This window comes from Hemibagrus wyckioides, linkage group LG06, assembly GCF_019097595.1.
Source record: "Hemibagrus wyckioides isolate EC202008001 linkage group LG06, SWU_Hwy_1.0, whole genome shotgun sequence".
In the NCBI taxonomy this organism is placed as follows: Eukaryota; Metazoa; Chordata; class Actinopteri; order Siluriformes; family Bagridae; genus Hemibagrus; species Hemibagrus wyckioides.
Window position 1 is genome coordinate 6,839,938 of NC_080715.1, and position 12,905 is coordinate 6,852,842.

General features: G+C 38.9%; 1 protein-coding gene across 7 annotated transcripts in view; it reads right to left on the minus strand.

Annotated features, from left to right (window-relative positions):
* Positions 1–12,905, minus strand: part of ttn.1 (titin, tandem duplicate 1) — a 137,078-nt gene that overhangs the window by 13,305 nt on the left and 110,868 nt on the right. For all 7 annotated transcript variants that reach the window (XM_058391679.1, XM_058391678.1, XM_058391677.1 and 4 more), the window contains 21 exons: positions 12,528–12,824; positions 11,857–12,444; positions 11,471–11,773; positions 11,068–11,364; positions 10,667–10,954; positions 10,263–10,562; positions 9,727–10,029; positions 9,326–9,631; positions 7,410–9,176; positions 7,013–7,306; positions 6,642–6,926; positions 6,252–6,551; positions 4,089–6,155; positions 3,688–3,990; positions 3,282–3,587; positions 2,911–3,201; positions 2,493–2,789; positions 2,095–2,400; positions 1,690–1,992; positions 1,293–1,574; positions 28–621 (listed from right to left, as the gene is read on the minus strand). In XM_058391679.1, the coding sequence (XP_058247662.1) occupies positions 28–621; positions 1,293–1,574; positions 1,690–1,992; positions 2,095–2,400; positions 2,493–2,789; positions 2,911–3,201; positions 3,282–3,587; positions 3,688–3,990; positions 4,089–6,155; positions 6,252–6,551; positions 6,642–6,926; positions 7,013–7,306; positions 7,410–9,176; positions 9,326–9,631; positions 9,727–10,029; positions 10,263–10,562; positions 10,667–10,954; positions 11,068–11,364; positions 11,471–11,773; positions 11,857–12,444; positions 12,528–12,824 (10,077 nt within the window). The remainder of the gene's footprint in view (positions 1–27; positions 622–1,292; positions 1,575–1,689; positions 1,993–2,094; positions 2,401–2,492; positions 2,790–2,910; positions 3,202–3,281; positions 3,588–3,687; positions 3,991–4,088; positions 6,156–6,251; positions 6,552–6,641; positions 6,927–7,012; positions 7,307–7,409; positions 9,177–9,325; positions 9,632–9,726; positions 10,030–10,262; positions 10,563–10,666; positions 10,955–11,067; positions 11,365–11,470; positions 11,774–11,856; positions 12,445–12,527; positions 12,825–12,905) is intronic.

A 12,905-nucleotide genomic window follows, 5' to 3' on the forward strand; every position in this document is an offset into this window, starting at 1 on the left:
AATTCTAAAATGCTAAATCATACATACCTCTTTGTTCTTGTACTGTTACAGGGGTAACAATTTCTTTGGGTTCACTAATACCTCTGCTGTTGAGTGCACATACTCTGAATAGGTACTGCTCATTTTCATTCAGTTTTTCAATAGTGTATTCAAAGTCTGTTAATTTTAAAGTAGCAACCTTCATCCATTTTTCTGTACCAGCCTTGCAAGCTTCAACAACGTAGCCAATGATTCTGCTGCCTCCATCATGTTTAGGTTTCTCCCACCAAAGAGTAACAGATGACTTTGTGATATCTACTATGTCAAGTTTAGCTGGAGGTAGTGGCACTTCACACACTAACACAGCATCTGATGTCTCAACAGGTTCACCTATGCCATAGATGTTTTCAGGCAGTACTCTGAAGTAGTAGTGCATTCCCTCTAACAGTCCTGTAATTTTATATGATGTCTTGCTGCATTTAGAAGTAACTGTTTTGTATGCTCTCATTGATGTCTCTCTTCTCTCAATGATATAATTGTTAACAGGTGCTCCACCGTCAACCTTAGGGGCATCCCATGTAATGTGAGCAGACTCTGTTGTGAGCTCCTTTATTTTAATGGGGCCTGGTGGACCAGGAGTGTCTACAATTGAAAAGCATAAAATTAAATGAACACTTAAGCAGGATCAGTCAATCAATCAGTCAATCAGTCAATCAGTCTGTCTATCTATCTATCTATCTATCTATCTATCTATCTATCTATCTATCTATCTATCTATCTATCTATCTATCTATCTATCTATCTATCAATCTCTCTCAAATGATCAATTAAAGTAAAACAATTTTAAAGATTTGTTGTAGTACATTTGCCATCTTAAAAAGAAAGGCCATTCAAATCAGTACAAGGTATTCTGAGAAGATGGCAGTGTCCTTATACAGAGGGCCTAAGAACAACATCTTTGGAATCAGATACTACCATCTTTGGAATCAGATATACCCATTAAATATCTATGGGAAATTTTGAGCAGTGTGTTAAAAAGTGCTCTACACCACCACCACTACTACCATACAAAAACAAAAAAACAACAACAGCTGAGTCAGTATCTTTTGGACAAATGGTGTTCCATCTCTCCAGTACAATTCCAGAGAGACTAAGATACTTTATTGGTTTTTCATTTTTTCATTGGTTTATCCTTTAATTTGTTACCTGTCTATACCAACACAAAACATACAAAAATTGTCCACTCTCAGCTCATTATTCATTATTTAAGTTAATTTCAGCACCAATAAAATAAATATAGATGTAACACATACCGTAGATCTTGACAAGAATGCTAGCATCCTTCTTGCCAGCTGAATTAGAGGCTTCGAGGGTGTATTTTCCGGCATCATAGCGGTGGACCTTGTCAATGATAAGAGTTGTGGCGGTATCTGTCACTTCAATGAATCCCCGGTTTTGGAGATCCACGTCAGGCTTGCTCCAGGTGATAGCTGGAACTGGTCTTCCCGTAACAGTTACATGAAGACGCAGTGAGCTTCCAGCTCTGAGGCATATCGTCTTCTTTAGATCATCAGGAAGCTCGAGATCAGGTAATTCTGGCAAAGTAATGCATTTTTGTTACTTTTGTTACTAAATCTCAAAATTTTCACAGATATATAATTAAATATGATATAATTATGATATAATAATTTTATTTAAAACAATTCTTACCAATTCTTTCAACTGGCTCTACTTCAGTACACGGGTCACTAAAGTCACCTGCTCCATTCACATTGACTGCAGCAACTCTGAAGCAGTACTTACTGCCAGTTTTCAAACCTATCACAGTATATTCTGTGATTCTAAGAGTCTTTTCATGGGTCTTGATCCATTGGTCTGTGCCTAATTCTTGCATCTCGAGAATGTAACCAATAACATCAGCTCCTCCATCTTCTACTGGTCTTGTCCAGGCCAGACTAATGCTATCCTTGTGAGTGTCTGTTATGCGTGGAATTGAAGGAGCATCTGGTTTGTCTGTAAATGACAAAAATGTCACATATTAATGCATAATATAAACATTATATATTTACTTTTTATATTCATTTTGATACACATATACAGTCTGTGATAATTTACCTGTTGGTACTCGGCACACTGCGTACATGGACACTTCACTAGGCTCACTATCTCCAGCAGCATTAATAGCTGTAACACGGAACTGATAAATGTTGCCCTCCTGAAGACCAGTAACCTTAAAGGTTGTATCCTTGAGAATAGAGTCTTTATTAACTTTGATCCATCTGATGCTTTTCCTCTCTTTCCTTTCAATCAGGTAGTTTATGACTTCACTACCACCATCATTTTCAGGCTTAAGCCACTCAATTGTTGCAAAGTCTTTACCAATTGCAATAATTTCTGGTGTTCCCGGAGGCGATGGAACAGCTACAGAGTAAATAAAAACAAAAGGGTAAATCAGCATATTCCCTCTTTTAAAATCAAATTCAGAGCATAAATAGCTAAAACCTTTTACTTACTGAATGAGTTTCTTGCAAAGATGGGTGATGATTGCAGTGGCACACCAGCTCCATATTTGTTTACACCTCTGATACGGAAAATATATTGATTATTCTTGAAAAGTCTAGTAATGTTACATACAAGAGCCTTGCATTCAGCATCAGCGATGACCCAGTTGAGTCTGTTAGTGTCCCTTCTCTCCACAATATAATGTGTGATGGGGTCACCACCATCCTCTAGTGGCTCTTTCCAGGACAATGTACATTTCTCCTCAGTTATGTTGTTTACTTTTATCTCCTGGCATGGGCCCGGAGTGTCTTAAAAAAAGAGCAAAGACAAAATAGAATAATGGTACATTTAGAGCTAAGCTGCATGTCCTCATTTAAGCCTCTTTTAGATATAATTATACTTTTAAATGTGTAGATTTTTTTTACTTACCAAGCACCTTCACATTGACTTCAGCAGTTTTGGTTCCACTGGCATTCTTTACAGTCAGAACATACTTTCCAGTATCATCTCTGTCACAGAACTTGATGATTGCAAGAGCACGGGTGCTAGTATACTGTAAAGAATATTTCTCACAAAAATCTAGCTCCCTTTGTCCCTTTGCCCAACAGACCTTTGGATCAGGTTTTCCACCAACAGCAGCATCAAGAACAAGGTCTGACCCTGCTCTGACAGTAACCGTGTCCACAAGAAGTTTACTGTCCAGTTCTGCTTTTGGCGGTGCTATAAAAAAGAAACAATGTTTTAGATTTTTGAATACAGTTACTTCACTATAACATAAGCTAATGAAATTTGAGTCTTACTGTATTCAGCCTTGCAAGTCACTGCTCCAGTTGAAACTGATGCCATGCTGAGTACTCCGTTAGCATTCTTTGCAATCACACGGAACTCGTATACTTCTCCTTCTCCCAATGCAGTAATGGTGAAGTTTGTATCAGTAACATTAGTGTAATTACACTTCAGCCATTTACCCTCTCCAGTGACAGTATATGGCTTACGCTCAACAATGTAACCTATAATTGGGCTTCCACCATCATTCAGAGGCACAGACCATTTAATTGAAACTGATGATCTTGAGACATCAGTTACTTCTGGCTTGCCTGGGGGATCTTGAAGGGTAAATATATGAGATAAATTTGTATTATTTTTAAGTCTGAAAAGACATGATATATATATACACATATATATATATTTCTTGGATTAACTTACCAACTGGATTTTGAGCTACAGCTCTCTTTGAGGCTTCACTTGCTTTGCTGAGGCCAGCACTGTTCATAGCATACACTCTGAATTGGTACTCAAGACCTTCAATAAGGCCATCTACCTTGTAGTAACACTCAAAACAGGGAATGGTGTTTTCTCTGACCCAGAGAATAGTGTTACGTTCCTTTTTCTCAATCCAGTACCCAGTGACCTTACTACCACCATCATGGTATGGTTCCTCCCAACGAATGCTCATGCTGTTAGCAGCAACAGCAAACACTTCTGGCCTAGTTGGAGGCCCTGGTGGAACTGTTACAGAAAAATAATTGTAAAAGAATAACATTAGTTTTTTGGAATAACATAAAATTAAGTAATAACTGTCCTACTAATGACATTTATTTGCTTACCAAATGGATGTTCTGCAACAATGGTTTCAGACTCAGTTGGTTTGCTTACACCAAATCTGTTTTCTGCAGAGACACGGAATGTGTACTGCATATACTTTGTTAGATGTGAAACATGGAATGATCTTCGTTTCACACTAGAGTTGATAAGCTGCCAGGCAGTTGAGCCAGACTCACGCTTCTCAACAATGTAGTTTGTTATTTCAGCTCCACCATCATCCTCAGGGTCATTCCATGACAATTCACAAGACTCAGCTGTAATTGCAGAAATCTCAATAGGCCCCTCTGGAGGACTGGGCCTGCCAATGACATTGACATTGACAGTGAAAGTCTTAGCCCCAGTCACATTCTCCAGGGTAAGGAAGTACCTTCCTCCATCACCACGCATACTTTCTTTTACTGTCAAAGTAGTCCTATTTTTGGTCGTCTTGATTGAGACTCTGTCAGTTTCCTTGAGTCTCATTTCTTCAAGCTTCCAGATGACATTTGGTGCTGGTCTGCCACTAATTGGAAGATCAATTTCAAATGAACTGCCAGACTTGCAGGTGATAAGCTGGTTGCTAATGCCACTGAGATCTGCAGTTGGCTCAATACGGGGCTCTTTAACAACAACAGAAGTGAGAGCCTCTCTAGGTACACTGTAACCTGCATCATTCCTAGCTTTAACCCTAAATTCATACTCTGTACCTTCAGCTAAGCCCTCAACAATGAGACTTAGGTTTTTGGTTGACCCTCCAACAACCCATTTATCTGTTCCTTTTGTTTTAACCTCCACACAATAAGCTGTGATACGGCTGCCACCATCATGTTCAGGCTTCATCCAGGCAAGTGTAACTGTTGTATCAGTGGTATCAATAATATCCAGTCTCTTGGGTGGAGCTGGTTCAGCAGTGGCAATAATTGGATCAGGCATTTCATAAGCTTCACCAATGCCATACTGATTTTCTGCCATTACCTTAAAGAAGTAGGGCACTCCTTCCAGGAGCTCAGAAATTCTCAAATTTGTTTGCGTGCACTTTGGTGCTGCTTCTGTCCATGTACGCCGGCTAGCCTCACGCTTCTCCACAACATAGTGATGAACACGTGCACCACCATCATTGACTGGAGGCTCCCATATAAGTGTAAGGGCACCTCTTGTAACATCCTTGAACATGAGAGGACCTGGTGCTCCAGGTGTGTCCAGCACTTTAACTGTAAAAGTGATGGATTTGCCACCACTGCTGTTCTCAAGAGTGATAGTGTATTTTCCACTGTCATTTCGTGTACAATTTCCCAGTGTCAAATAAGTGAAGGTCTCTGTGGTAGTTACATCAGCCATTAACCCAAGTTCTCCATCCACTTTTATCCATGAAGCCGTAGGTGCTGGTTTTCCTTTAAAAGCTACACGGAGACATACACTTCCACCCCGTTGCACAATGTGTGTCTGTTGGAAGGTTGCATCAATATCAATCTCTGGTGCAAACAGTCTATCTACTGCTTGTACTGGTTCGGGGATCTCTTTAGGTTCACCCTTTCCAACTGCATTAACAGCACTAATGCGGAACTTGTATTCTGCACCTGTTTCCAAACCAGTGGCAGTGTACTTTCTGACTGTACAAAGATCTTCATTTATTCTGTGCCATTCTTTTTCAGTTTCCTTGCGTGCCTCAATGATGTATCCATGGACATCCAAGCCACCATCATAACCAGGTCTGGTCCATTCCAGACTAACAGATGTGTTAGTGGTATCAGTAACATTTACAATTGAAGGACCATCTGGTTCTTCAGTTGGCTCTGCACATTTAATGGGCAATGAAATGTTACTTGATGCTCCAACTCCAGCATCATTGACAGCATAAACACGGAATTCATATTCCACATTCTCAGTGAGATGAGTTACTCTATGGGCAACCTCAGTAATTGGTTTTCTAGTCAAGACCTTCACCCAACGGCCAGTTTTCTTCTCACGTCTTTCAACAACGTAATGTTTAATTGCATTTCCTCCATCATTTGTTGGTGCAGTCCAGCTGATTGTAATACTCTCTCCATCAGCACTGGTGGCATCAGGAGTACCAGGAGAGTCTGGAATGGCTGCAGGAAAGAAAACAATAAAATGTTATTAACTTGCTGTTTTTTGTGCAACCATTATGTTAAATAAATTGCAAAATAATGTGCAGATATGCTTACTATATTGCATTTGGGCAATGACAGGAGCAGAGTCCAGAGGTCTACTGACCCCAAACTTGTTTACAGCAGACACACGGAATTGGTACTCATTGGTCTTGATTAGTTTGGTAGCATTGTAGGCACACTCCCCACAGTGATCTGTAACTAGTGTCCAGGAAATTTTGGAAGTCTCTCGCTTCTCAATAATATAATGAGTGACTTCAGAGCAGCCGTCATTTTCTGGTGGATTCCATGAAAATGTGACTTTGCCCTCTGAGATGTTTGTGAAGACAATAGGTCCAACAGGTTCTCCAGGTGTATCTAAATGCATTAAAATAATTAGATGCAATGAATAAAATATATATAAACGTAAAAAGTTGTTCTAGAAAAAAATAAAAAGTTTATTCATACCAAAAACTTCAACTTTAATTTGCTCTTTCTTGGTTCCAGAGTGATTTTTGGCTTCTATAGCATAGACCCCACGGTGAGAGCGGTCAGCATCTCTAATAAAGAGGGTGCTTATGCCTGCAGTTGTTGTGATATCTACCATCTTCTTAGTTAGTTCAACATCATCCCTGAACCATTTGATCTTGGGTGTTGGTCTTCCTGTAATTGTGGCTTTAAGCTTGATGCTTTCTCCTGCTTTTATGGCAACTCCTTCAAAGTACTCTTGTCCAAATTCAATATTAGGTGCAGCTACAAAAGGGGGGGTTGATAGCATTAATTACAATAAAAAAGACATTATAGTGTGAAAGTCAATTATATTTATTGTATTAACTTACAGCTTTCATCTCTGATGAGAACATAGCCAGAAGACTGAGAAGGTGGGCTCATGGTGCCAATAGCATTCCTTGCTATAATTCTGAATTCATATCGTTCACCACAAGTTAGACCAGTTACTATAAACTCTGTCTCAGTTACATCTGTGAAGTTTGTCTTCAACCAGCGACCTTGGCCCTGACGTTTCTCAATATTGTAGGCGACAATTTTGCTTCCACCATCTCTTTTAGGTGCATCCCATTTCAGTTTCACAGATTCACTTGTTACATCAACATAGTCAGGGGTTCCAGGAGGATCTATGAACAAATATCATTAAGGCATTAATAAGTTGTCAGGAAGAATCATGGGTTTTAACACACTTTTTTCAAATTTAAAGAAAAGTTAATTAAATGAACTCACCAACAGGAGAAACAGCCATAGTTGGTTTGCTCTCATCACTCATACGACTGTGTCCAGCATCATTTTGAGCATAAACCCTGAACTGGTATTGCAGACCTTCAATAAGGCCAGTAATTCTATATTCTTTTGCAGTCACCAAGACTAAGTTGACCTTTTGCCACATGATGCTGTTTGTTTCTTTCTTTTCAATGTGGTAACCAAGTATTGGGCAGCCACCATCAAAGATAGGTGCTTCCCACTGTATAGTCATGCCATCATTAGTGACATTATAGACAAATGGCATGCCTGGTGCTCCTGGAGGTCTAAACTCGTGTTTGGCGATGACATTTTGTGAGATCAGAGGCTCACTCACACCATACCTGTTTTCTGCACATACTCTGAATTGATACTGAGTTCCTTTGATTAAATTTGTTACATTGAATGTAGTCCCTATAACACTTGAACAAGCCATCTTCCAATCGGTCTGAGAGGTGTCACGTTTTTCAACGCTATAGCAGGTGATTTCTCCACCACCATCATCATTTGGTTCATCCCACGATATCCTTATACTTTCTGCTCTGACTTCATCCAAACGAATTGGTCCAATTGGTCTGGATGGTGCTCCAAGGGTAATGACCTGTATATGGAATGACTTCCTGCAGATGGTGTTGTCAAGTGTAAGTGTATATTTACCACCATTCTCTTTTTCAACATTCTTTATCATAAGGGTTGCCTTGTTTTCTGTCTTCTTGAAGCGAACCTTTTCACTCTCTTTCAGTGGCAAATTGTCCTTTAGCCAAGTAACTGATGGTCTTGGTTTCCCTTTGTATGGAAGCTCAATATGTACATTGTGACCCATGCGAACACTGACCTGTCCATCAGGATACTCTTCTAGGTTTGCCTCTGGTGGAATGATATAGTCCTTTACTTTAATTGGACCAATCTCTGTAAAGTCACTGTTGCCCTTCTCATTCTTTGAGCAGACTCTGAAGAACATGTCTGTGAGTTCCTTAAGTTTTGTGACCTCATGTTCACAATGTTTGTTTGTTCCAGCAGGAGCCCATTCTTCTTGACCATGAAGTTTCTTTTCAATTATGTAATCGGTAATAATGCTGCCACCATCATAATCTGGTTTGTTCCATTGTAGTGTCACAGATGTTTTTGAAGAGTCTTTCATAGCAAGATCTTTGACTGGACCAGGTTTCTCAGTAGCTTTAACTGGTTCTGCTGTCTCACATGGTTCACCAACTCCATTCTCATTTTCTGCTGACACACGGAAAAAGTATGATATCTTCTCAGAGAGCTCATCAATTTCATATGTTGTTTCCATGCATTTGTTGGTTACAGCAGCATATGTGCGCTTTGAAGAGTCTCTTTTCTCAACTACATAGTTAGTAATTTCAGCACCGCCATCAAGCAGTGGAGGTTCCCAGCATAAGATCACTTTGCCACGAGTGACATCTTTCAGGACCAAATTTCTACAGGCAGAGGGACTGTCCTGTACTTTTACAGACAATGTCAAAGATTTTGGTTGTCCTACTCCATTTGATATCTCAATGGTGTATTTGCCACTGTCATTACGGGTTACATGTGAAAGTACAAGGCATGATGAAGTATCTGTGTTATGTATATCATATTTAGGATCATTATCAATGTTTTGATCTTGTTTCTTCCAGGAAACACTTGGAGTAGGTCTGCCTTTCAGCGGAACCATGATCTCAACATCTTTGCCAGCTTTGACAATGTAATGAGTTCTCATTGCAACATCTTTGTCAATATCAGCTTCCTCTGCAAAAAATATATAAATAAATAAAAACAATTAATTAACTATTAATTAATTTATGTATAATAATAATAATAATAATAATGACAAATGAGCAATATAACGACCAGAATACGTTAAAATTAACATGAAATGCATAAAAATATGTATGTACCGAGAATATCTTTAGCTTGAACTGGTTCCTCCATCTGTATTGGGTCTCCACGACCAGCACAATTCATAGCAGATACACGGAAGTAGTAGTCAACATCTGGCACAAGATCTGAAGCAACATACTCAGTAGTTCTGACTTCACCTTTTTTACTTATTACTACCCATTCTCCTTCTCCACCAACCCTTTTTTCCACAATGTAGCTAGTAATTTCACTGCCTCCATCATACTCTGGGCTAGACCATCCAAGAGTAATTGAAGTTTTAGTTGAATCAACAACTTTGAGTTTAGTAGGCTCAGAAGGTGGATCTATAGGGGAATGTACAAAATAAGGTTAGAATGTATTGCATATTAGAGCACTATCAATTTAAAAAAAAAAGCACAGTTGACACAGAAACACCTACCAACAGGGTCAGCAGCTTTGTAAAAGTCAGAAGCATCTGAGAACGGACCTTCTCCAGCCTTGTTGATAGCACACACACGATACTGATATTCATTTCCTTCAGTTAGGTGATAGACCTTTGCTGTGGTTTCACAAATTGGGTCTTTGCAGATTGTAGTCCAGCGCAGATTCTTCTTGTCACGTCTCTGTAAATAGTAGCCTGTAACCATGCTACCACCATCCACTCCTGGTTTATCCCATACAATTTTCATGCATGTTTTAGTGATTTCTGTTGCCTCTGGTGTGGAAGGTTGTCCAGGAGTAACTGAAAAAAATTGTTGTAAAAAATGTTTTTATTTATTTAATTTGATCAGAATATAATATAAATGAATATAATATAATATTTAAATTGACTTTTACTAGATATTACAAGTAACATAAAATGCATTTAAAATGATTTCATTTACATTATATATTCTATGTTGCTAATATTTGACTATATAAAATAAATGCTAAATGCCAAATAAATGCAGTCTAAAATAAATAAACTTTTCATACCAAATGCATTCTTGGCAGTAATTGGTTCAGACTCCAGAGGATCTCCAGCTCCATATTTGTTGACTCCTCTGACCCGGAAGACATATTCACCTCCTCTGACCAGCTTCTGGACAGAAACTATGCGTTCCTCCATACAGTCAGAAACAGTAGACCATATAACTCTACCTGTCTCTCGTTTTTCCACAATATAATGGGTGACTTTGGAACCTCCATCATTTGCTACTGGCTCCCAAGCTATTACTATTGTGTCAGCACTTACTGATTTGAATTCAATATTTCCTGCTGGAGGGCCTGGTTTGTCTAATAATAAAAAAAATATATATATATATGTATTAATATTCACAGGCATGCAAAATTAATGAAAAAAGCATATTTTACAAGATGAATGTAAAATGTTAACACACCTAGAATCAACAATCTAATGGAAGCAGAAGCTGTGCCAAACACATTCTTGGTCTTTATTTCATATGTCCCACTGTTAAGACGAGTTGTATCTTTGATAAGAATAGCAGATGAATCGGTGGTGCTCTCAATTGATAGCTGTGAACTTGACACTAATTCCTTTCCATCCTTGAGCCACTCAATTGTTGGCAGTGGCTTAGCCATAATTCCCAGTCTTATCTTAACAGAAGCTCCAGCTTTATATTGCACAACATCTAGGTACTCGGGCGGCAGGTCGATTACTGGGGCACCTAAAAGTGGAGATTAAGAAATAGGATGTGAAACTGCTACTTTTTAATTCTTGATCAGTAGGTATAAATGACAGTGAATTGTCAGTAAATGTCAGTGTGAAAGTGTTACTTACCAGAAATGTCCACGCAAGTTGCTGGTCCAGCAATAAGAGATGGATTACTCACAGACCCAGCTACATTTTTCGCAAAGACTCTAAATTCATATGACTGATCTTGTGTCAAGCCTGACACAGTGAAATTTGTCTCAATAACATTTGTAAAGTTAGCCTTTGTCCATCTGCCATTTGGAGCATCTCTTCTCTCAACCATGTAGCCAGTGATCTTACATCCACCATCAAAGGGAGGCTTCTGCCAGACCAGGCTAACTGAGTTCTTTGTAATCTCAGAGATTCTCACATTTGCTGGAGGTTCTGAAAATAAAACAAGTATTAAGCATATAGTAGTGTTTCTGTTAATTTTATTAATGTTAATTTCTAAAAAAAAAAAAAAAATGATTGTATGCTTTGATAAACCTACCACAAGCATCAATGGCAAGTACTTCTTCTGATGTCTTGCTGAATTTACCAATACCAGCCATGTTTTCTGCAGCAACCTTGAATTCATAAATCATACCCGGGCATATATTTGTCACCCTAATCTGATTAGCAGGGATTGCTGTCTTGTTCACATTTTGCCACAGAATGCTGCTTCTTTCTTTCATTTGGACATGGTATCCAAATACTGAGTTTCCTCCATCTACTACTGGTTCATGCCAGCAAACTGTAAGGCTTTCTCTTGAAACAAAGCTCACCCATGGTGTTGATGGTGGTCCAGGAATTGCTAAAATTGCCAATCAAAGGTAAATGTTAATTTTATGTTATTACAATTGTAGCAGATATAAAATACAATAAATAAATACTCACTGTAAGGAAGTTTCACAGTGACAGTCTGAGAGTCAATGTGATCACTGATTCCAAGACGATTCTCCGCTTTAATTCTGAATTGGTATTCTTCACCCTTTGTTAATTTGGTGACTTTAATTGCATTCCTTGCAAGTGTGGATGACACCTCTACCCAAGCTGGTGTGCTTGTTTCACGTCTGAGCACAACATAGTTGGTCACTGGGCTACCTCCATCATACACAGGTGGCAACCATTTTAGGCACAGTGATGTTTCTCCAACATCACTGATTTCAACTGGACCAACTGGAGGACCTGGTCTATCTAACACCAGTATATTAATGAACATCTTGGTTGTTCCACTGGTATTGGAGGCAACAATGTCATATCTTCCAGCATCACTTGCAATGCTCTCTTTGAGGCTGATATTGAGACTCTCAGGTGTTACATCAAAGCTAAATCTCTTTCCACACCTCACTGGAACATTATTTCTAGTCATTGCCACCTTTGGCATGGGCTTGCCCATGAGAGGAAGCTCAAACTTTAGATTTGATCCTGCCCTCACATAAACAGTGTTGTGTGGGAAGTTCTTCATATCAAATTCAGGGGCATCTATAAAGAGAACACGTTTAATCAGAGTTTGTCTCTGAACAGAAACAGGTAAACAAACTTATAAGAATTGAAATGACACTTACTAAGTTGATCTTTTACAATCACAGGAATGATCATTTCCTTTGGATCACTGAGTCCTGCATGATTTTCAGCACGCACTCTGAAGAAGTATTCTGCATTTTCTCGCAAACCTTTGATTGTGTGAGTATTGGTTTTTACAGTAGCACATTTCACCCACTTTTGCTGTCCCTTCTCAAGAGCATCAATGAGGTAGCCTGTAATTCTGCTTCCACCATCATACTCTGGTTTTGACCATACTATTGTAACACTGTCTTTTGTTACTTCAGCTACTCCAAGTCTGGCTGGTGGGGTTGGTATTTCTATTGGAACAAAAATGAGTGTATTTAGAGTAAGAAGAATAACTAATTAAAAGGAACATAACTAATTCTGGTCAAAGCAAA